The sequence below is a fragment of the Perognathus longimembris genome, chromosome 21 (genome assembly GCF_023159225.1).
Source record: "Perognathus longimembris pacificus isolate PPM17 chromosome 21, ASM2315922v1, whole genome shotgun sequence".
Lineage (NCBI taxonomy): Eukaryota > Metazoa > Chordata > Mammalia > Rodentia > Heteromyidae > Perognathus > Perognathus longimembris.
In genome coordinates, this window is record NC_063181.1 from 5,542,908 (window position 1) to 5,564,117 (window position 21,210).

General features: G+C 51.0%; 1 protein-coding gene across 2 annotated transcripts in view; it reads left to right on the forward strand.

Moving 5' to 3' along the window:
* Scara5 (scavenger receptor class A member 5) overlaps positions 1–21,210 on the forward strand; it is a 74,343-nt gene that overhangs the window by 23,783 nt on the left and 29,350 nt on the right. For both annotated transcript variants that reach the window (XM_048330774.1, XM_048330776.1), the window contains exon 4: positions 18,275–18,949. In XM_048330774.1, the coding sequence (XP_048186731.1) occupies positions 18,275–18,949 (675 nt within the window). The remainder of the gene's footprint in view (positions 1–18,274; positions 18,950–21,210) is intronic.

Below are 21,210 nucleotides of genomic sequence, written 5' to 3' on the forward strand. Positions count from 1 at the left end.
CGTGTCTTCCGGCTGCTCTGGAGAAGTTGTTTCGATTTGATGCAGTTCTGCTTATTACCTACTTAGTTAACCTATTTACTTACTCATTTTTGCTGGTACCAGAGGGAGGTACCAGGGAGGGCTTATACTTGCTCGGCTGTCTTGGTGCTAGTGCTCTCCCAGTCCAGCCTGGGTTTTTGCTGTTGATTGGAGATGGAGTCCTGTGGACTCTTCTGGATCTCAGCCTCCTGAACAGCGAGTGAGCTCACAGGCTTGGTCCACCAGTGTCCGGCTCATTCACCGATTCTCACTGCGATGTCCTGAGCTCTTGGCGTTCTCTTCAGAAAGTTGTTCCACGGTGCCAATATCCTCAAGGGTCTTTTTCCTCCTCTCTCCCAGTTTCAAGATTGTGCATTGCAGTCTTCAATCTATTTTGACTTTATTTTTTTTTTTGCCCAGTTTGGGAGATTAGGGATTAAGTTTCATTATTGTAGCTATGGATATCCAGTTTTCCCAACACCGTTTGAAGAACTTGTCTTTTTCTCTAATGTGATTTAGGCACCTTTTTGGAGAACTGAGTGACTATAATTATGAGGTGCAGGCTTATCTCCGGATCTACTGTTTTAGTCCATTGGTCTGTGTGTCTGCTTTGGTGCCAGTACCATGCTGGTTTGGTTACTATGGCTCTGTAGTATAATTTGACATCGGGTATTGGGGTGCCTATAATGTTTGTTGTTTTTTAATCAGATGGGGGTTTCTTTGATGTATCCATAGGGGTTTTACATATTTTTTGTTCTGTTTCTACATAGCCACTTTAAATACGCATGAGGCAACATGGGATAGTGTTTACAACTTAGGTTAAGGGGAAAAGCGAACCATGTGTATACGCTATGCCCGCATGTATACAAATGATAAAGGGTGGCCGGGAGCTGGGAGAAGTGAACACCGCAGCGTGGACGTGGGCGTGGTGCTGGCTGGGACACATTTTTCCTCTTTCAATTTCCTCTAATGCTGTTGGAGCTGTTAATAAAGTTGCCCTTTTAAAAAGCCACAGGAATCCTTCTCTCGCCCTGAGAACATGATGCCTAGCGAAGTCCTGGCTTTGCCGGGGAACAAGGGTCCCAGCCGGGCAGGAAGGCCTTTGCTGGGCAGCTGCTCCATTCAGGGCTTTCCGGGGAGGAGGAGGCCCAGAGCCGAGTCACACGCAGGTGGGTGGTGACCTGAGCCTCTCAGCTCTGGGACCCCATGCGAGGCAGCTCTTCCCCGAGCCCCACCGAGCCTCCGGCTGCTCGCCACCTGGCCCTTCGGCGACCTCCTTCTACATCCTGTAGCCACCGTTAGTCTTCCAGTCGTGTGGTCTTCCTGTGGCTAGGACAGTGGCTCTTGACACTCGGCCTTCCTGTCTGTGACGGCTGCGAATCTCACTGCCAGTGCTGGGTTACAGTCATTGTGCTATCTCACATCCAGTGTGTCATCTGAGCTTCCAAAAACTGTGAGCCGATGCCATCATTCCCGTGTACCGGTGACGAGACCCAGGTTCAGGGAGGGCCATCGTTCTCGTAGGAGAAACTATGAAGGTGCTGTTCAGTTTAGATGGCACTCTGGGGCTGTGCCTCATCACCACCTCCTTGGCTTCTCAATAAAGGGTAGACGGGGAAACTGAGGCACCTGGAATGGAGGAACACAGGGAGAATTTTCCCATAAGAAGTCGAGTCCCATGCCAATCGTCTGTTCCACTCGTTTGGACTCAGCTCATCCAGCTGGGCACTGTGGGAGTTTTACGAGGCCTGTTTTATGGCACACGCATATAGGATATACGAACGGGGCTGTGGTATCCCGCTACAAGTTATGACATAAAACATATGAACTCTCAGCGATGGATTTTTAAATTTCCTGATAAAACAGATCGATGGAACGGTTCCCATTTCCCCCTGTAGCCGATGCGTTGCTTTCCATTGCTTAGGCATGAGGGGCTGGAATCATTTTCTTCTGCTTCTCGCTCTTGGAACGGGTCCCGTAGCTGGAGCTGCCTGCTCTCAGCTGTTTGTTTTTCTTCCTAGGAGAGAATCTTGGGAATGGTACCCAGCAAACCCTGTGGGTACAGCCATGAGGAGCCCTGTGTCACACATGTCCTTGGCTCATGGGCCCCGACTGTACCTTTCCCTGCGCTGGGCAGAAGCCAGCCTGGCATTCTGGACCTACCTATAGAGCAGACCCGAACAGGCGCCGTCTGCTTTCTCCTTGGTGGAGGAGAAGATGGGGGGGAGGAGAAAGGAGACGCTGACCCCCAGGCTCCGGGCCAGGTTCTGCAGCTTCGGTTGTGAAAGCCGAGCCGAGGCTTCGCTGCGTCCCTCCCAGGCAGCCCATCCGTCCTGTGGGCTTGGGTGGGACGGGCCCAGGCTGAGTAATCTCCTGCCTGGAGTGTTTGTTTGGATCCAACCGGACCCTCCCCTGAGTTGCCACCCTCACCCTTGGGGGTGGGGGATCCTGAGACGCAGCCAGACACTTCATCTGTCTTTCCACCCCTACCCCACAGAGTACCCCTCTTAAATTACCCTGTGGGATTGTTTTATTGTGGGAAAATGCACAATATAACATTTACCATCTTAGCCATTTTAAAGGGTAGGGTTCAGCGGGGTTAAGTACATTCACATGGTTGTGCAGCCATCGCGGTCCCCCACCTCTAAAACTTGCATCTCCCCCAAGTCTTCAGGGCCCCCCTGAAAGCCCCCACGGAACTTCCTGTGTCTCGGAGAACGTTGACTATTCTAGGTACCTCCTAGACGCGGAATCCTACAGCGGCTGTGCTCTGGTGGCTGTAGAGTTCACTTAGACTAATGTCTTCAAGGCTCATCTGTGCTTAGCCCGGGTCAGAATTTCCGTCCTTTTGCAGGCCACATGCTGCTCCTCCCTTCCTCTGTCTCGGGACCCCGGGTGGCTCGCGTCTTCTGGCTACTGCGAATGCTTAAGGCTGCCGTGAACTTGGGTGCACAGTCATCTGCGTGTGTCTCCACCATCCACGCTCTTTGCAGTGATCGCCCAGGAGGGGAATCATTTATCTTGGGCATCTTGCAGCCAGGTGATATGCCCAAGTTCAAGATGACCTTATGGCTGCTGAGCCCTCTGTGCTCAGACAGAGGAGGTCGAAGGAGGACGGAGGAAAAAACCCAAAGCCATAGGGATAATCGATTTTAATTCTACTACAGGATCTCAAGAGTCATTAAAACTGCAATGTGACAGGAAGGGACTATTGTTAGAAACTCTGCACCAGAAAGGTGGGCATCCACTCACTAAGCTGAAGGTGGACAAAGGGGTCTCCTCAGGTTCTCTCTGGCCTGGGCACACAAAGGTGCCAAGCAGTGACCAGCCCTGCCCGGGCTTCAGATGGGACCTGCAAGTAGACCTAGTTGTGCTGTGTCTGTCTGGGTGGCCTGCTAGGGTCTGTGTCAGCTTGGTGGCTTAAACAATATGCACGGTGATCTCAGGTTCTGGAGAGCGGGAGTCCCGAGCTACGGTGTCCGCAGGGCTGGCTTCCGTGCGGGCTCTCTCTCCTTGGCTGGTGCATGGCCGTCTTCTTCCTGCGTCTCCACGCGGTTGGCCCTCCCAGGCGCCTGGTGTCTCTGTTCCTTATAAGGACACTGCTCGGGTTCTATGAGGGCCCTGCCTCGCGGCCTTGTTTTACCTTCAAATCAAAACACAGCTTAGGGCTGGGGATATGGCCTAGTGGCAAGAGCGCCTTCCTCATATACATGAGGCCCTGGGTTCGATTCCCCAGCACCACATATACAGAAAATGGCCAGAAGTGGCACTGTGGCTCAAGTGGCAGAGTGTTAGCCTTGAGCAAAAAAGAAGCCAGGGACAGTGCTCAGGCCCTGAGTCCAAGGCCCAGGACTGGAAAAAAACAAAACAAACAAAAAAAACAACACAGCTTACCTTTTGAAGCGTCTGGGTTTCGGACTTTGACATAGGAATTTTGGAGAGACACAATTCAGCCTATGTTCGTTTCCTCCGTCAGTAGTTATTTCAGGTTTTCTATTGCTTAAACATAACAAGACGATCAGAGTGCATTAAAAAGAATGAGGCACGATTCCACAGCTCTAAAGTCAGTTAAACCCAATAATGCTAGGGGTGTGAGTGTGTGTGTGTGTGTGTGTGTGTGTGTGTGTGTGTGTGTGTGTACTTGGGCTTGAACTCGGGGCCTGGGCACTGTCCCTGAGCATCTTTTGCTCAAGGCTTGCATTCTATCACTTGAGCTACAGCTCCACTCCCAGAGTTTTGTGGTTAATTGGAGATAGTCTCATGGAGTTTCCAGCCTGGGCTGGCTTTGAACTTTGACCCCCAAGTCTCAGCCTCCTGAGTAGCTAGGATTACAGATGTGAACCACCAGTCCCTGGCGGTTGTTGCTGTTTAATGCTCTTGTGTGCACGTGGGAATGCATTTGCTTACTCTTATACATTTTCCACGTTGTTACATAAAAGCCTTCAGTTATCACTGTGAGGACTCCAGCAAAGACGTGCCAGATTTCAAGTGCTACAAATAAACAGTACAATGAGTTTGTTTGCACTATAGAATTTCCTTTTTTTTTTTTGGATTCTTCCTTGGGGTGAATCCCCATGAGTAAGATTCTTTCACAAAGGATGCAAACATTTTTACGGCTCTTCACACATTGTGCCAAGATTGCTTTCCAGAAGAATTTTGCACAGTCATCAGCCATGCACAAACACACTGATCTTTTCTGGAGTCTAGCCAGCATGATGTAGCATTGGTTCATTACTTTAAAAGACAGCTTCCTTTTGTACTGCAGTGTTTGCTTGCTAATGAGCTCAAGTTTTTAATTTGATTATTAATTATGACATCTCTTAAGGGAACTGGTCACTTGAACTTTTTTGCTGAGGAAAGTCAAGTCAGATGTGCGCGTGTGTGCGTGTGTGTGTGTGTGTGCGCGTGCGCACGCCTGTGCTTACCTGTACTGAGGCTTGAACTTGGCCTCATGTTCTCACTTAGCATTCTACCACTTGAACCATACCTCCACTCCCAGCCTTTCGCTGGAGATAAGAGTCTCATGAAGTTTTCTGCCGGGCTGTCTTTGAACTGCCATCTCAGACCCCAGCCTCCTTAAGTAGCTAAGGTTACAGGTGTGCACCACCAGTGTCTGGCTAGGTCATCTATTTATAATCCGCCATTCGCTCGCCGCGTGGATGCCCAGAGGTAATGGAGTAAGGCCCGGTTCTTATCTTCCCTACGGATCTCCACATTTGCATTGCCTTGGTCATTTTTGTGTGTGTGCCCAAACCACTGTTTTGCACACTGAACATCTCAATAAATTTGTATTACATGTAGCTCAATCCCAGATGACATGTTTATCTTCTCTGTGGTTCTCAGAGACCCGCATTGCATTCCAAGGAACGTAGACCTAGAATCCAGTATGATTCTGAAACCCCAGAGAGAGAACGCAGACTGATCATTCAATATCAACAGACACAAAATTGCTCTCTGCAGAAATGGGAAAGACGTGATCCGGTATTTTTCAGCGTTTTAAAGAGACACATGATATTTGTACCTATTTAAGGGACTCAGTGTGAAATTGCAATTCATGTTCAACAATAATTTTTTTATCGTGAGGTTTTGGGTTTGGCCTTGGCAGTATTCTCAGTATGAGTAAGTATGCAGTCCAGCTGCCCACCTACAGCTGTTGTGCTTACAGTCACATTAACAGAGATAGATAGAGTAAGGGCGATGACCGTCCTACGGGGCTCCGCAAGGGATTGAAGGCTAAACAATTCCTCAGTATTTACCTTTTTTTCCCCCCCAATTTTCCTGGTGCCGGTCTAGATGGAGTCCACACTAAATGGATATTCTTGGTACAGCAGATAGCAGATACTGAGTGAGTCATTTGTAGGAGTAAGAGGACAAAGCAGGCTTGGATGATAGAAAACATAAAGCAAGTTGGGGATAGCAGCTACGGGGATTCTCCCACTCACCCATTCAAGGCGGGCCAGCCCCAGGCGCCAGCCCCCAGCATGAGGAAGGACCCTGTGAACACGTTTCTTCCTTACCATGTGGCCCAGGCGGGAGAACAGGGAAGCAGTACCCAGGGATCCTCACTGATGAGCTCGCCCGGAGGCCTCAGGCCTCTGCGCACCCATCTGAATCCAGGGGCGACAGCGGCTCAGGTGTAGCCTGAGCACAGCCACTGCGGAAGGCCGAGGTCCCAGGATCCGTCCGCACGGCGAGGACGGGGCGCCACCTCCTTCCTGGTGAGAGAACCCCTAGGCTCAGTGGAAGCGATTGGAACGAGGAGAGCGTGTTCTAGACCGCATTGGGTAGTACCAGGGGAGGACCAGGTCTCAGGACGAGCAGCCCTGGTGGTCACTAGGTTGAAAAGGGTGAGCGGCTGTGTGTTCCGGTTAAACAAAGTCATAGATCTGGGCAGGAGGTGGGCTTCAGGTGGGGGGTGGGGGGGCGCATTCAGACTCAGGCCTCTGGCATGGGCTGGTGGTGGGAAAGCCATTTCTTCTCACAGTCAGTTCTGCATGCATCTGATAAATGATGAGGATTAAGTGCTGGTCAAGAGTATAAAATGAGATGAAGTTCGTGACAGTGCTTTGCAAAACCTAAGGCTCTGGGCCCTCATTCAACATTCCATTATAAATAATAATGTCAACAAAGCTAATAATCAGTGGAGAGGTATCAAACGAGCATGTGTATAAGAAGGGTGTTGATAATAATCAAATAATACCAATATCTTGGATTTGAAGAGGGCAAAGCCTTCCTCTCACATAATTGACTTCTTAAGTGGAATAAAATCTGCATAAAACTCAGACCACAGTGCCTAAACAAAAATAAGTGCTCCGAGTTCATAAGAATGAACTTGAGCTTGAGTTCTGGTATACTTCTTTCCAAGGAAGACATTATTAATTCCATTTTTAGATGGAAAGGGAGAGACTCAGAAAGACAAAGTCCCCTTGTTGGAGAGTACGTAATGGGTTGATGGTGGCTAGAACTTGAACCAAGGCTTTTAGAGTCTAAGCTAGAAATTTCTTCCTTCCTAGTTTAATGGTTTTCTAATTGTGTCTATGAAATTCTAAAATCCACTTCCTCACTTCACACAACTCCTTGAACTTTATACAAAGCTGCCAGCTTTTGAAAAATTGTTAACATGAGCTGCATGCTGTGATTTTTTTTTATTATGAGATGTTACACATTGTCATCAAAGCTTTTCTCTTTTTAGAAAGTCTCTGAATCCATCTAAATATCATATTGTGATTAATGATTGCCCTTGGCACAATTTTATGTTACTCTTTCTCAATACTAAATAGTTGTGTTTTTTTTTATAACACTGGAATTATCCAACCAACCTAATAATGCAAAACACTCTGGGGACCAATCAATCCTCCCAAGCAACTCTTTCAATCTTAATGTTTTTAATTGGAAAACTGCCTATTTGGGTAGAGTTGCTTTTTGTATTATTGTCAATGATGACTCACATGGAGGTATAAGTGTAGAGGTGAGAGGATGGATAGGTAGATGGATGGGTGGGTGGATGGATGGATGGACAGGTAGATGGGTGGATGGGTAGATAAGTGGGTGGGTTCCTGGATGGATGGGTGAGTAGGTAGGGGATAATGGATGGATAGGTAGATGGCTGGATGGGTGTACAGATGGATAGGAGCACAGATGGATGGGTAGATGGATAGATGGGTGGATTGGTGAGTGGGTAGATTCATGGGTGGATGGATGAGTAGGGGATGAATGGGAAGATAGGTAAGAGATGGAACCTTATTGTGGTTTCCTTGACAACAGTGTGATATACTAGAAAGTGATATAAACTAGGGTTCAGGAACTATGAGTTCTAGACCTGATTCAGCCACCAAGAATCTAGATGGGCTGGACATTTTATGTCTCCTTTCCCAGTCAGTTTCCTCATCTGGAAGTAAGAAGTAGATAAGTATTACTCTCATGTTTTAGAGCAGAGTATGATCTTACTGTCTTGTGAGTCTACTTTTGGAGAAATGTGATTCCCAAACCTCATGTTTTGAGAAGAAACTTAATAAATGTCTGGATTCCTGGCAAATCTGGCCCGGATTCCTCACATGCTTGTTAGTGAGAAGAATGTTCAACCTCCTTAAAATACTTTATGACAGACTCGACAAGTGAAGAAAGATGGATCTGAGAAAACCTGCCAACATCACCCCGACCTCGGGAGGAGAGATGTTGAGATGTTTGAAAACAAGCACTCATGGAACAACTTGTCCAGAGAGATAGAGACAGAGAAACATGCTGGCTGCCCTTGCTGGTTTCAGTATTCTAGCCTTCGTGAGACAGGGGCCAGGAGCCAGCCTCGAGACGAAGGAGGACCTTTACCCAGCCTCAGTGGGTTCCCGAGAGAGCAAGAGATGGACCGCACGCGGGGATGGGGAGAGGGAAGAAAACAAGACCTAGAATCCGGGCTTCAGTTCTGCATTTGCCATCCACAAGCCACGTCATTCCGAACACATTACCCATCTCCCTAAGCCTCATCTGTCACTCTGCAAAAATGTCCAATGACCTCAGCGAATCACATGAGATAAAAGACAAGCAGGCCCGTCCCCTGGCTGGCATGGGGGAGACTCGGCCTTTCTTGAGAGGAATGGAGAGGAAATATGGTGATTGAGGCAGAAGAGCAAAGAAAGTCCCTGTTTTACCACATTTAATTCCACTTTTACAACAAGTGGATTCGAGTCTGGCCAGCAGATCCCAAATCCTCATTTTCCCACAACATTTATCCGTGAAGATTGCTATAAAAATGAAGAGATCGGAGCTGGTATCCACTGCTATATATATGTTCAAGGGCCCAGCTTAGTCTAAGCCTGGCAATCTGTTTAAAAGCTGAATACATGAAAATGTCCTCCTTGGATTAATTATTCAGGGCCTAATTATTAACTTAAACACTGCATGCACCGACTGTGGAAATGGCACCATGTTGTGGCTTAATAAAGTGCCAACCACTAATTTGTGTTTTTAAAATATGCTCAGTCAATTTGCTAGCTCAGTGATGAAATGGAATTCCAGAAGGGAGGAGCTGTTTTATGATGGGTGGACGCTCCATTTATGTTTTAAAAGGCTATATATTAAGTGAATTCCAGCAAGTTAGGATTTTATTTCTCCCTTTACTTTTGAAATGGAATGTAAACTTCTGGACATAAACTCCAACTTTGGGCTCAAGAAAAACACTCAGACTTGATATATTACTTCAACACAGGTCGGGGCTCGATTTTGTACTATGCTAATGGCAACTTTTGAAAAAAAAAAAAAAAGAAAGAAAAAACGTTGGTGAGCAACTATCACCAGACCGACCCTTTTTCTCTAAAGGGGTCTCTTTTTTCCTTGCAGGCTTGAGAATAGGCCCTGAATTTGTATGGGAAGGTTTTAATTTCTTCATAGTTGTAGAACTAACTAGAAGAAAATATCCACAACCCCCATGCGTGGAGAAGATGTATGCAGAAGATTCCTTGCAAGCAGTTGTTTTTTTTTTTAATGTGCTCTTATCACATTTCATTGACTTTACCCTCTTCAACTTTTATATGTGTACAGGCCAGTAGTGTTAACTACATTTGTACTGTTGTGGCCACTAGGAGGTTTACGTTTCTAAACTGAAACAGGCTGCACAAGGTGGTGTGTGTTCACGGCCAGCAGCAGTGATTTGAAGGCGAACCTGGCCCAGTGGAGCTCAGGGTGGCTGCCCTGTAGCCTTTCCCGAGTCGGATGGGCCCCTCTGCCTCATGGTCTGACTGTGACTGGAAGATGAACACCACTTTTGCTTTGAGCCGCAACTCCTCTCCAGCTATAGTCTCTAATAGGAATAGTCATCGACCGCTTCTCTGGGGCTGCATTTTGTTTACCTTCTAGTTGTATATTGAAGTCTTAGCTTCTGTTGGCGTCAGAATGTGATAAATTGGTGGCAGGGTCTTTAAAGAATTAGGCTGGAATGAGGCTGTTAATGTGACTGGAGTCCTTCTCAGAAGAAGGAGCTTAGACACACCGACAGACACCGAGGGCCAGTGTGGTGGTGGTGGTGGTGGTGGTGGTGGTGGTGATGGTGGTGGTGGTGTGTGTTAGTCAGCTTTCCACAATGGTAAGAAAATATCTGAGATAACTGACAGGGAAGAAAGAATTTGGGCTCATGGTTCAGAGCTTTTCATGGCTGGCTATTTGGTTCCATCACTTTGGGCCTTGGGTGAGGCAGAACATAGTAGAAGCTCTACCAAGAGGCAAGCTGCTCACCTCATGGCAGCCAAAAGCAAAAGGGGAAAGGAAGGGATTAGGGTCCCAGTGTCCCTTTCAAGGACCCCCCCCCCAGTGACTTAACTTCTTTCCTCTAGGGCCCAACTCCTGACTATCCCACCATCTCCCAATAGTACCAGGGGCTAGGGAACCATGACTTTAACACTGGCCTCTGGGAGGCTAGCACTCTGCCACTTTGAGCCACAGCTCCACTGGCTATTTGGAGATAAGAGTCTCATGGAATTTTGTGCCTGGGCTGGTTTCGAACTAAGACCCTGAGATCCAGTCTCCTGAGTAGCTAGGATTACAGGTGTGAGCCACCTGCCCCCAGCTAACTTCCTTCTTTTGACATTGTTTCTCTCCCCCTTTGCAAACCGTATGATGAAGAACCTGTTCCCCTGTTTCTTACAGCCCCCAGTGACACAGGAGTCTTAATTCAGGGCCTTGAACTAGAGAGGCAGACGCCCCACTATCCGAGCCCCGCCCCCGCCCAGAGCACTTGCGTGTTAAACTTTTCCGTGTTCAACACCAGCCAGAGCCACATAGTGTGTGAGTACCTGAGGTACATGGACGAAGTAACGAATGCATGCGCACACGAATAGCCTCACGTGAAACCTACTTGTGGTCTTCCGGGACGGCGGGGAGCCAGGATGTGAAAAGACCAAGAGCCAAAAGGAGGATGGACGGCACCGGAGCCGGCCAATGAGCGTCTCTACCTGGGATGTCTGCGGGCTCAGCGCCTGCACCATGGCTGAGTGGCTGAGCGCGGGAGGAGAGCTCAGGGAGCAGGAGCGGGCACGTGGAGAGTGAAGTCGGGAAGGAGGTAAAGCAAGGCAGGGATGTGGCCTTTCGTTGATCTCCACCGGTGCCTCCCTCCCCTCAGCAATGAAGCCAATTGTAAGCTCCGCCGTCCGTCCTGGGAGGGTGACTCCGACCCTGCCTCCATTGCTCAGGGTTCTCCAACGGGTTAGTTGTGGTGGGTGGATTATCGGGTAGGTACCGAAGCAAGAGATCGGGTGCACCGCTCCTAGGCAGCACCTACCAGTACTCTATACCATAGCAGCAGCCCTGGCTAGAATAAAAGACGATCTGAGAACATGCTAGGCGCAGTCCAAGACCTGTCAAAGCAACTCCTGTTGTCCAAGTCTGTTTGTTTTTTCCCCCAGGAAGAGATGAGTGTGTTCTGTCTCATGACACTCCATTTTCAATCACTCACTTACACATTTGATATCCCACTCACTGACGGCCTGTGAGGTCCAAGGATCTGTGTCAGACACGCTGTTGGTCTAAATAGGAAGCTTTGCAATGCACTTGTGAACTTAGGAAGAAACGGCCACTCTCCTATCTGACACACATGCTCCCTCAAAAAAAAAAACTGGAACAGAAACGAAGATAGGAATTCAGGGGTCCGCGTGAGAGGAGGCTTTGGATTCGTAATTCATCTTGGATCCCATTTTCACAGTTATCAGCAGTAAGTGATCAGAAGGTTGGCGTGCTTGGACCACTGAGAGGCAACTGTCTTCCCAGGACACAGAGTACCCAGCCCTGTGTCTGGGGAGAATGATAAACACATTGGTATGGTTGCCTCCCTTTGAAGTCCTGAGTGGCTGTCTGTCCACGGGTGTCTGTGACGGCCAGCTGGCAGCTACTCAGTGCGCGTGCAGGGTGTCCTCCAGCTCACAACCTCTGCTCACCAGTGTGCCAGGGACGGGATCTATTTGGAGACGATGGGTACCTGGGACATGGCCAAACCACCGCCCACCAGTGGGGAAGATGGCCTCATCCTATGCTCATGTGTTGGGCCTAGAAGCGGCCATCTTTGTTGCTTGCTGAGAGAGTCGCACGAGTCTCTGAGTTGACGAAGGTCAGCTCCGGTAGGCAGGCAGGGTACCGTATTGACCCGGGAAGCTTGTGGCCTCTGGAGCATCCGCGGGTGGGTGTCCGGATTGAACGGCATTCAGCAGTGCAGGGCACGTGTGCAGAGGCAGCGTCGGTCCAACCTCTTTGTTGATGGGCCCTGTTGTTGCCCTGGGCTTCAGTTCTGGTCTCCTTCTACTTCTGCGTGGGGGCTGGTGGGGGTCACAGGTTTGGAGGCAAATCCCAACCCAGCAGTGTGTATCCTGCTGAGCTGGAAAGACATGTGTTTCTTAAAATAATATGAATAAGGAGGAGGAGGAAGAGGAGGAAGAGGAGAGCAAGACATAGTTTGGCTAAATATTTCCCTATCACCTGTCGTCTTCCATTGTCAGTGGACCCCCCCCCCATTATGCTCAGGTATCCCACCAAGCACCCCATCCTCTCTTCTTTGTAAACTCCTCATTTTCCCTTTCAACTTCACCACTGATCCGCTGGTTTGGAGGTGCCGTTCCTCCCTCTACTTTCGTGAGACCTGTGCCCTGCCCGGGCCTGCTCCTGATACCCACGGAAGCCTCCGAGTCTTGGATTCCTGTCTTAGCATCCTCGATGCTGCCAGCAATCCATCTGGACCTGTTCTGGTTTGGCAACATCCACAAAAGGTGCTGCTTGGTCAAAAAGTGGCCTCCAAGGTGTGGCCTGGGTCTGGTGGAAGGACCAGCTCCTTCACTCTGGTTAGGACACGGCTCGGGAAAGGTCTGAATGGGCCCTGTTTAGCTACGTCAAGACTTTGCCCAGCTCCGTCGCTCATTTGGGTCTCTGTAGTCTAGGGGGAACTGGCAATTTCCTATTGTACAGATGAAGAGACTGAGGCCAGAAGAAAGAGGTGACCTGGCTAGAGACCTGCCTCTCAACGCTTGCTGCAGGGGCCCATGCCCTGCCCCTTCTGGAGCGAAAGCTAAAGTGTTGTCAGTATCAGGACAGTCTCCAGGGAAAATGAATCCTGGTGGTCACATACAGGTAACCACCAGAACTCAGAATAACATCGGCCAGGACTATCGCCTTATCTCTAGTGCCAATCGCCAGCCCTGGTTTGTTTTACCTATATGTCTGACTTACTGGTTCCAAATTAGGGTTCCAAAGAACCCCTCCTTTGGTTTGATTAACTAGAGCCACTCACGGAACTTGGGGAAACATGATGACTGTGTATTCAAAAGGACATTGCTAGTAGAGTTGAAGAGCTTCATGGCACAAAGCGGTAAGAAACGGGCTAGAAGCTCTGTTGCCTTTTGGTATACCACCCTCCAGCTATCCGAGTACCCCACATCCAGCCTTTTGGGGGTTTATGGTGGCTCCGTTGCATAGCCTGATTCGATGACTCATCGAGCATTGGTCAAACCCACCTTTGGCAATTGTGCTTGTGGAGGGAATGAATCCTGAAGGCCCATTTCACACAGCACAGGGGCACATTGTAATTTGCCCATTCCTTTAGGGTGAACTCTTCTGCGGCCATAGAGAATAAATACTGAAAGATTTCTCCATCTTTTGACGTCTTTTTCCTTACAGCAATTTCCCAGAAGTTGGATTAGCAGGTCACAAGGTGTAGACACTTTTATGACTCTCAAAAATCCCAGCCAGATAACTTCCCAAAAGTTACCCAAACTTATATTTACATTATAGATTTAAAAGCGTTCTCCCCGCCCCTCACTGTCTTGGAAGAATACATTCTGTCTTCTGGCCTGAAAGATCATTTCCCGAACCCCAAGAGAGCACAGAAATCCAGAGCCCACAGCCAGGCAGGACAACAATGGTTAGATTTCTTCAGGCCCAGCTTCGTAATTGGCAGGGCCCGGTACACAGCCACAATGCAATGTGCGTTGTCCATAAAAACAGGCTCCTGGCTTCTGCGGTCTCCCTGCACTGTGACGGCGGGTTTCATTTGCTGTTTACGGTTCTTCCTCTGGCACGGGGACAATGGGGGGTCAGGAGGGGGCTGTACAGACCCTCCTAGTCCTCTGGGTGGCTCCTGTAAGCTCACTCATACACACGCTCTGAACCCCGCCCCCCCGCAACCACAGGCCAGGCACAGGGGGTAGATGGGTGGAAGCAGGGGGCAGGGGGCGGGCAGGGGCGGGCAGGGGCGAGGTGGGGGGCAGGCCAGGCTCCATCGTTCCAGGGGAACGACTGGCTGCTCAGATCACGTCTGGAGCACCCCAACTTCGCTCGCAGGTGAGGATATGGACAGGGTTCAAAGTTTTTGTGAAACCTGTGTGAGCAATCGCCCCTCCCCACCTCGGCCTGAGGCAAATGCTCATACAGTAATCTTATATTATCACAAAATATACATTAATACACTAAGTCAGCTCCCGCAGTCCATACTAAGTTAGAATCTGAAATTGAATTTCTATAGGATTCCTACCAGGCACCTGACCCCGATGTTGTGAGGGTATGCCCAGGAGCACTACCTTCTACACATGTCCCTGACTGGTACAAAGTTTGTTCTCCACCTTCTACCCTTTTAGCGGATGACCAAGTTACTGAGGCTGGGGACTCTGGTTTTGTTTTTGGATTTGTGCGCGTGCCTGGGCTGAGGCTCGAACTCAGACCCTCCCACTCTCCCTTGGTTTTTCACTCAGGCTGATCCTCTACCGCTTGAGCCGCAGCTTCAGGCCGGGGGCTCCGAAACCAGACCCCGTGAGTTACTGACCCTCTGTGTGCCTCGGTTTCCCCGTTTGCACACGAGGACCCTAGTGCTCCTTGAAGGGCTCCTTCTTGCCTCCTAGGCGCGTCTGGAGACTTGTAGAAAGCTCTGAGGACAGTGCTTGGCACGCCCTGAGCCACAGAGGAAATGCCGGCTGTTATTCTGACGCTATCATTTGTTTTCCCCTTTGTGAAAAGTATAAAAGTCAAAGAACAATTAAAACGCATTAAAAGCAGATACGCCAGGCAAAGAGATAAATGAGCTGTGAGCATAAACACAAATTAAGGGGCTCACAGTCAAGGGCTGTTGTGTGCCGCGGACAGCTAGCATCTGGAAGGAGTTACAGGGGAGGGGCGGGGGTGCGCGCGGAACGCTGGGTGGCTGTTGGCGGAAGATAATTCATTCTGCAGTGCGTAAATGATCCCGAAGGACAGAGGCCGCTCTGGGCTCAGGGAGCACCAGAGGAGGCCCTGAGGATGGTTACCTCCCCACAGGGATCTGACCAGCCCAGAGCCCTAACCTGTCCGTCCCGTGACAGTGAGCTGATGGACTGTCTGTCCTCGAATAGAATGACACTAAAATCCGGGTACAATTTTATATCTATGAAATGCACCGTTTATGCCTGCAATCCTCGCTACTCAGGAGGCTGAGATCTGGGGATCGTGGTTTGAAGCCAGCCCAGGCAGAAAAGTCCGTGAAACCTTTATCTTCCATTAGCCAACAAAATACCAGAAGTGGAGCTCTGGCTCAAATGGTAGAGCACCGGCCTTGAGTGGGAAAAAAAAAAGTGTAAGCAAGGGTAAGAGGCTTGGTTCAAGCCCCGGTACTGGCACACACACACCCAACTAGATATTCACACTAGGAAAATTGTAACAGTCGATGAAATGAGGACGGATTGAAATTGGCACTCTTAAAAATCTGCACTATAAACAATTAGCATAATTTGGAAGATGTAATTTGGCTGGGAATTTTGAGTTGTAAAAATGTTGACACCTTTGACCTACTAACCCAACTTCTTGGAATTTATTGCTAGGAAGAACTTCTTTTTTAAAAAAAATAAAAAAAAGAAGGAACTATTTCAGTACGTATTTACTGTGCTCGAAAACAAGATTCCACAGTTCCAAGAATGGGTAGAGTACAGTAAGTTCCCTTGAGAGTCACTTAGACAGTCATCAAAATTATAGGAGACAGGGAGAAGGATGGGGGGAAAAAAACCACTTGTGAAATAATTATAACATTAGGTGGAGAAAGAAAAACCCAGAAATCAAAGTGTAAAGACTGAATGGAGCGAAAGAAAGCGAACGGAACACAAACTCTATGTTTGGAGGCTATGGAGGTGTGAGGAATTTTCTGTTCTCTTGTGTGAACTTGCACGAAGAGCCATCGAGCAATGAACTACAGTTCAGGAGCCACAGAGGCTGTGTGGGAAGGAGGACTGTTAGCTGGACAGTTTCAGCCTCGTTTCCTGGACAGAGAGAAGGAGCTGGCCAGTGCCCAGGGCTGCGTTGAACTCCAGAGGACCAGGTGGCTCAGGGACCCGCTGATGAGGAATGAAGGGAGCAAGAGGAACTGAGAAAAGGACAGCCAGGGAGAGGAGCAGCCTTAAGGAGAGGTTGGCAAACTAGACTACGTGCGGAAAATGGCCGGCTGGAATGTATACAGGTCTTGAAAAACAAGTGAATGAGGGAACTGCGCTTGTAAACCAGAAAAAGCTATCGTAGATGATGGATAGGAGACGTGTCTAGGAAATCCTGAAAGGCCCTCGTAGAGAAAAATAACAAATTGCTAGCTCGCTGTCCTACCAAAGGTAGGATCCTTGGACGGAAACTACTAGAGCCCAATTTCAAGTCGGAACCGGCTGCAGAACATTCCAGAGGTGAGAACCAGGTGGTTGTGGAGAGACGGATAGAGGCAGCACGTGGGTGGCCACGAGGTAGCATTGTCCTTCTGGGGCTAGAACTCCAGGTGGGAATGAATGGCGGCTCTGAGGCCCCTCCAGGTCTCCGTGTTTCTGAACCTCGTCTGGAGTAACTGATGTCCCCCAGGGAGGCGGCCGCCCGGGCTGCGCGTGTCCAGAGGCCTCGCCGTAGGACGACAGCCTAGAGCTTCACAAGGCCCCTCACAACCTTATTCTCTCCTTCCCACCGTGAAGTTCTGCCACGGAACGTGTCCTGTCCGCCTTTCCTCGTTGTCTCAACAAGCTTCGTACTAAGTTCCAGGTTCTCCGGTATCAAGAGACGGAATTCTCCGGGTCTCGTCTTTTCCTGCCTCCCACGCGACTCAGCCCCATCCTGGCCGGCCTTTCCTAGTGTGCAGAGCCAGGCGGAGAAGTGGGCCACCCTGGCCACGCCGGCTCCTGGGTGGGCTGTGCGGGCCGGCCCCATCTCCCGGGCAACACAGGGATTCTCGAGTCTAGGGATTCACAGCTGCCCCCTTAGTGTGACGAAGCAGCTCCAAGAGGCGCACGGGTGGGGAGTTGCTGGATGGCTTGATCGCTACGGAAACCAGGGGGCACAGGAGAAGGGTGGAAGGACCAAGTTTCCATCGGCAGGGAGGGGCCAGGCTGTGGCAGGATGGGCGGCCATTGAACTCCAGAGGCCATGGATCCAGTATGCACTTGCGGTGTTGACTCTGGTTATGGTGATTGCAGGGACAGAATGCTTTTAGACGCCCTTCCAGACCGTGGCAGGTACCTACTTCCTAAAGCTGAGAGTCCATTGCATTCAATATCTTCTGTGTATCTGCGTGTGTGTGTGTGTGTGTGTGTGTGTGTGTGTGCACGCTAGTACTGGGGCTTGGGCTCAGGGCCTGGGCACTGTCCTTTAGCTTTTCCCACTCCAAGCTGTTGCTTTACCCCTTGAGACTCAGCTCCACTTCCAGCTCTTTGGTGAGATCATTGGAGGTAAGAGGCTCATAGGCGTTCCTGCCTGGGCTGGTTTTGAACAGAGACCCTCAGATCTCAGCCCACTGAGTAGCGAGGGTTACAAGTGTGAGCCGTAGAAGTCCAAGCTAAGCATCCGGGATCTTAAGTTGAACAACCCCAAAGTGCTCGTGCCCGACCGCTTCCAATGTATAAAAATGGCAGCTTCATTTGGACCACTGGACAGATCGACGGGTCTATGCCTTGCCACGGTCGTGGGGTCTTCTCATTGTTGCAAATCCCCTAGGTCGCATTCCCGACCGACTCAATTACAATGTCCACAGGCAGTCTGGAGGTGTGGCTCGGGCGGTAGAGCACCTGCTGGCTGAGAGACACCTGCCCGGGTGATCTTCCGGTGTGCACAGCTTTGGGGCCCGGTGGGCTTCAGTCAGCACAGTCTGGGATCCACTAAAGCCAAGCTGGCCACCTCTTTTCTTCCGTGATGTGGCATTGATTGAGCACCTGCTGTATGCCTGGCACTCATTCTCTCTCTCTCCTCCTCCTCCTCCCCCTCTTCGTCCTCCTCCTCCTCCTGCCCTCCCCCTCCCCCTCTGCAGTGTCCAGGCCCCGCAGCCACCCCGAGGACCTGAAGGCCCTGACCCGCCACGTGAACCGGCTCAACGAGAGCTTCCGGGACTTGCAGCTGCGGCTGCTGCAGGCCCCGCTGCAGGCCGACCTGGCGGAGCACGTGTGGAGCGCGCAGGAGGCGCTGCAGAACCAGTCGGACGCGGTGCAGCTGCTGGCGGGCGCGGTGCAGCGGCTGGAGGGGGCGCTGTGGGCCCTGCGCGCCCGAGCCGCGCAGGCGGAGCAGGCGGTGGCGCTGCTGCGGGACCGCGTGGGCCAGCAGGGCGACTGGGCGCAGCTGGAGCTCTACCAGCTGCAGGTGGACAGCAACCGCAGCCAGCTGCTGCTGCGGCGCCACGCGGGCCTGCTGGATGGGCTGGCGCACCGGGTGGGCGTCCTGGGCGAGGAGCTGGCCGACGTGGGGGGCGCGCTGCACGGCCTCAACCACAGCCTGTCCTACGACGTGGCCCTGCACGGCACGCGGCTGCGCGACCTGCAGGGGCTGCTGGGCAACGCCAGCGAGGACGCGCGCCGCATGCGCAGGGCGCACCTGGACCTGGAGCTGCAGCTCAAGCAGGAGCTGGCCGTGCTCAACGTGGTGACCGAGGACCTGCGCCTCAAGGACTGGGAGCACTCCATCGCCCTCAGGAACATCTCCCTGGCCAAAGGTGAGGCCGCCGGCCAACGTGCTCCCACTCAGGTCCTCCCAAGGCCCCGGGGGGCCCCCAGCTCCCAGGGACAGCACATCCCTCCACCGAGTCTGGCCCCTCCAGCACTCTGGGATGCTCTGGCCACTTCTAGACGCCTGGGGCAGAGTTTCCAAGTCCTAGAATGCACGCCACGCTTGGCTCGGAGTGGCAAGGTAGGACACGAATAGTCAGAGCTTGGCCAGACCCCGCTGTAGTCTCCAAGGCCGTGGAGCGCTGGGGAAAGAGGCAGGAGGAGAGGGGCTCCTTCTGTTTAATGCGTTCCGGGGGGACACCCGGGAGCGGAGAAGTCCTAAGTCAAAGCAGGCCATCTAGGCTGTGAGGAAGACGTATTCATCATCGAGGCAGAGGTATGCCTGTCTAATGAGTGATTCCTGTGTGCATAAACAGCCGGGTGTGGTAGTGCTTACCTATAGTCCCTGTCCTTGGGATGAGCCCACGTTTGAGGCCGACTTGGGCTACATAGTGAGCAGCTCCTGTGCATAATAGGCAGAGAGAGAGAGAGAGAGAGAGAGAGAGAGAGAGAGAGAGAGAGAGAGAGAGAGAGAGAGATGGGAAGTAGAGGCATGAGGTTTGAAAGTTTAAAGTCAGGCAGGGCAAAGTTGGTCAGCCCCTATCTCAAAAGGGCTATATCTAAAAGTAAAAGGGCTGTTGGCTCAAATGATTCTAAGTCCTTGGGCTCAGTCTCTCTCTTTCTCTCTCTCTCTCTCTCTCTCTCTCTCTCTCCAACTTTTCTTTTTTCTGGCATGGAATCCACAAATACTCAACTGTGTGTCTTTTTCAACCATGAGTATATTTACGTTATCCCCCAGCTCAGCCCAAATGGTTTCCATTGTCTCTTAGTTATGCAGTTTACTGTGAGTTGTATCTCCAGTTTGTTTTTCATGTAGATTCACAGCAAGGTTTTCTGGTTCCTTCTTTGGATTTCCATCCTCCCTCCATCAGGTCTGGTGAAATCTCGGTGGTTTCTAAGTTGCAGAACTCAGATTATCAGAGAGAGGAGCCCCCCCCCCACGCAGGGAGGAAGGTCCCCCGAAGGCTGGAGGCAGGCCTCCCCACCCTATAAAACACGGCTGTGCGAGCCAGAACATAAGCTTCCTAGAATCGCGGGACTCTAGAGTGGGAAGAGCTTGCTGGAACTCTGGAGGATGACTTGCTCAGGTTGTAAGGCAGAGACAGGGGGCTGGCTGGGAGGACATGCACCTCTTGATTAACTCAACAAACTTTCCAAATAGATGTATCTGGAAGCTGATTTTTTTTTTCCCCCAAGAGAAAAATGCCACGGTGTAGTGGAGCAGGGTGTTCCATTCAACATGAACGCGGAGGATGGCGTCCTGGGATGGGGTATTAGATCAGGCCTCCACTCAGGCACTTCTGTTTTGTTTTGTTTTGCCAGTCCTGGGACTCGAACTCAGGGCCTGAGCACTGTCCCTGGCTTCTTTTTGTGCAAGGCTAGCACTCTACCACTTGAGCCACAGCGCCACTTCTGGCCTTTTCTATATATGTGGTGCTGAGGAATCGAACCCAGGGCTTCATGTATACGAGGCGAGCACTCTACCACTAAGCCACATTCCCAGCCCCATCAGGCACTTTTATTTCTACTTGCTCTCCAGAGGATTGGAATAGAGGCCCCGGCAGGGGGCGGGGCGGGGATCTGCCTTCTCCCCTTCTGCATCTGACTCCACCCTGAAATGGTGGAGGGTGCAGAACGAAAATGAGCTGCCCCTGCCACCTTTGCCCTCGGCCAGAGCGGTCCCTGTATCTTCTGGGACGGCGGTCTCCCTGGCTATGCGATGTTTCTGGCGGTTCTGGGCCTGTGGCTTGCTTGAGGGTAGAGCAGTGCCTCGGATAAGGAAAGGGAGAGAGCTGTCTGCTTCCAAGGGAATCGGTGTCTGGGCCCCAGGAACTGGAAGTACAGCAGTCAGCTCCGGGCCTCCACCCTTGGTCAGCTGCCCTGGGGTTGGCGTGTTTTCGGGGGTGGTGTTTGTGTTTATTTGGGTCACTGTACTGCAGGCTTTGGCTGGCTCATCCGCTGTCCTGGTCATTTGTTCTGGGTGGGGTCCCCCTCCCCACCCTTGCTCCGGGGTTTGGGAAGGGAGACAAGGTTGCCTCTCCTTTCATTGTCCGGTCCCCAGGATGACCCTGGGGCTGGCTCCCAGATGCCCGGACAGTACTGGGCTCCATCCAGCTTCACGGTGCTGTCCACCTGATCCTGATCGTGT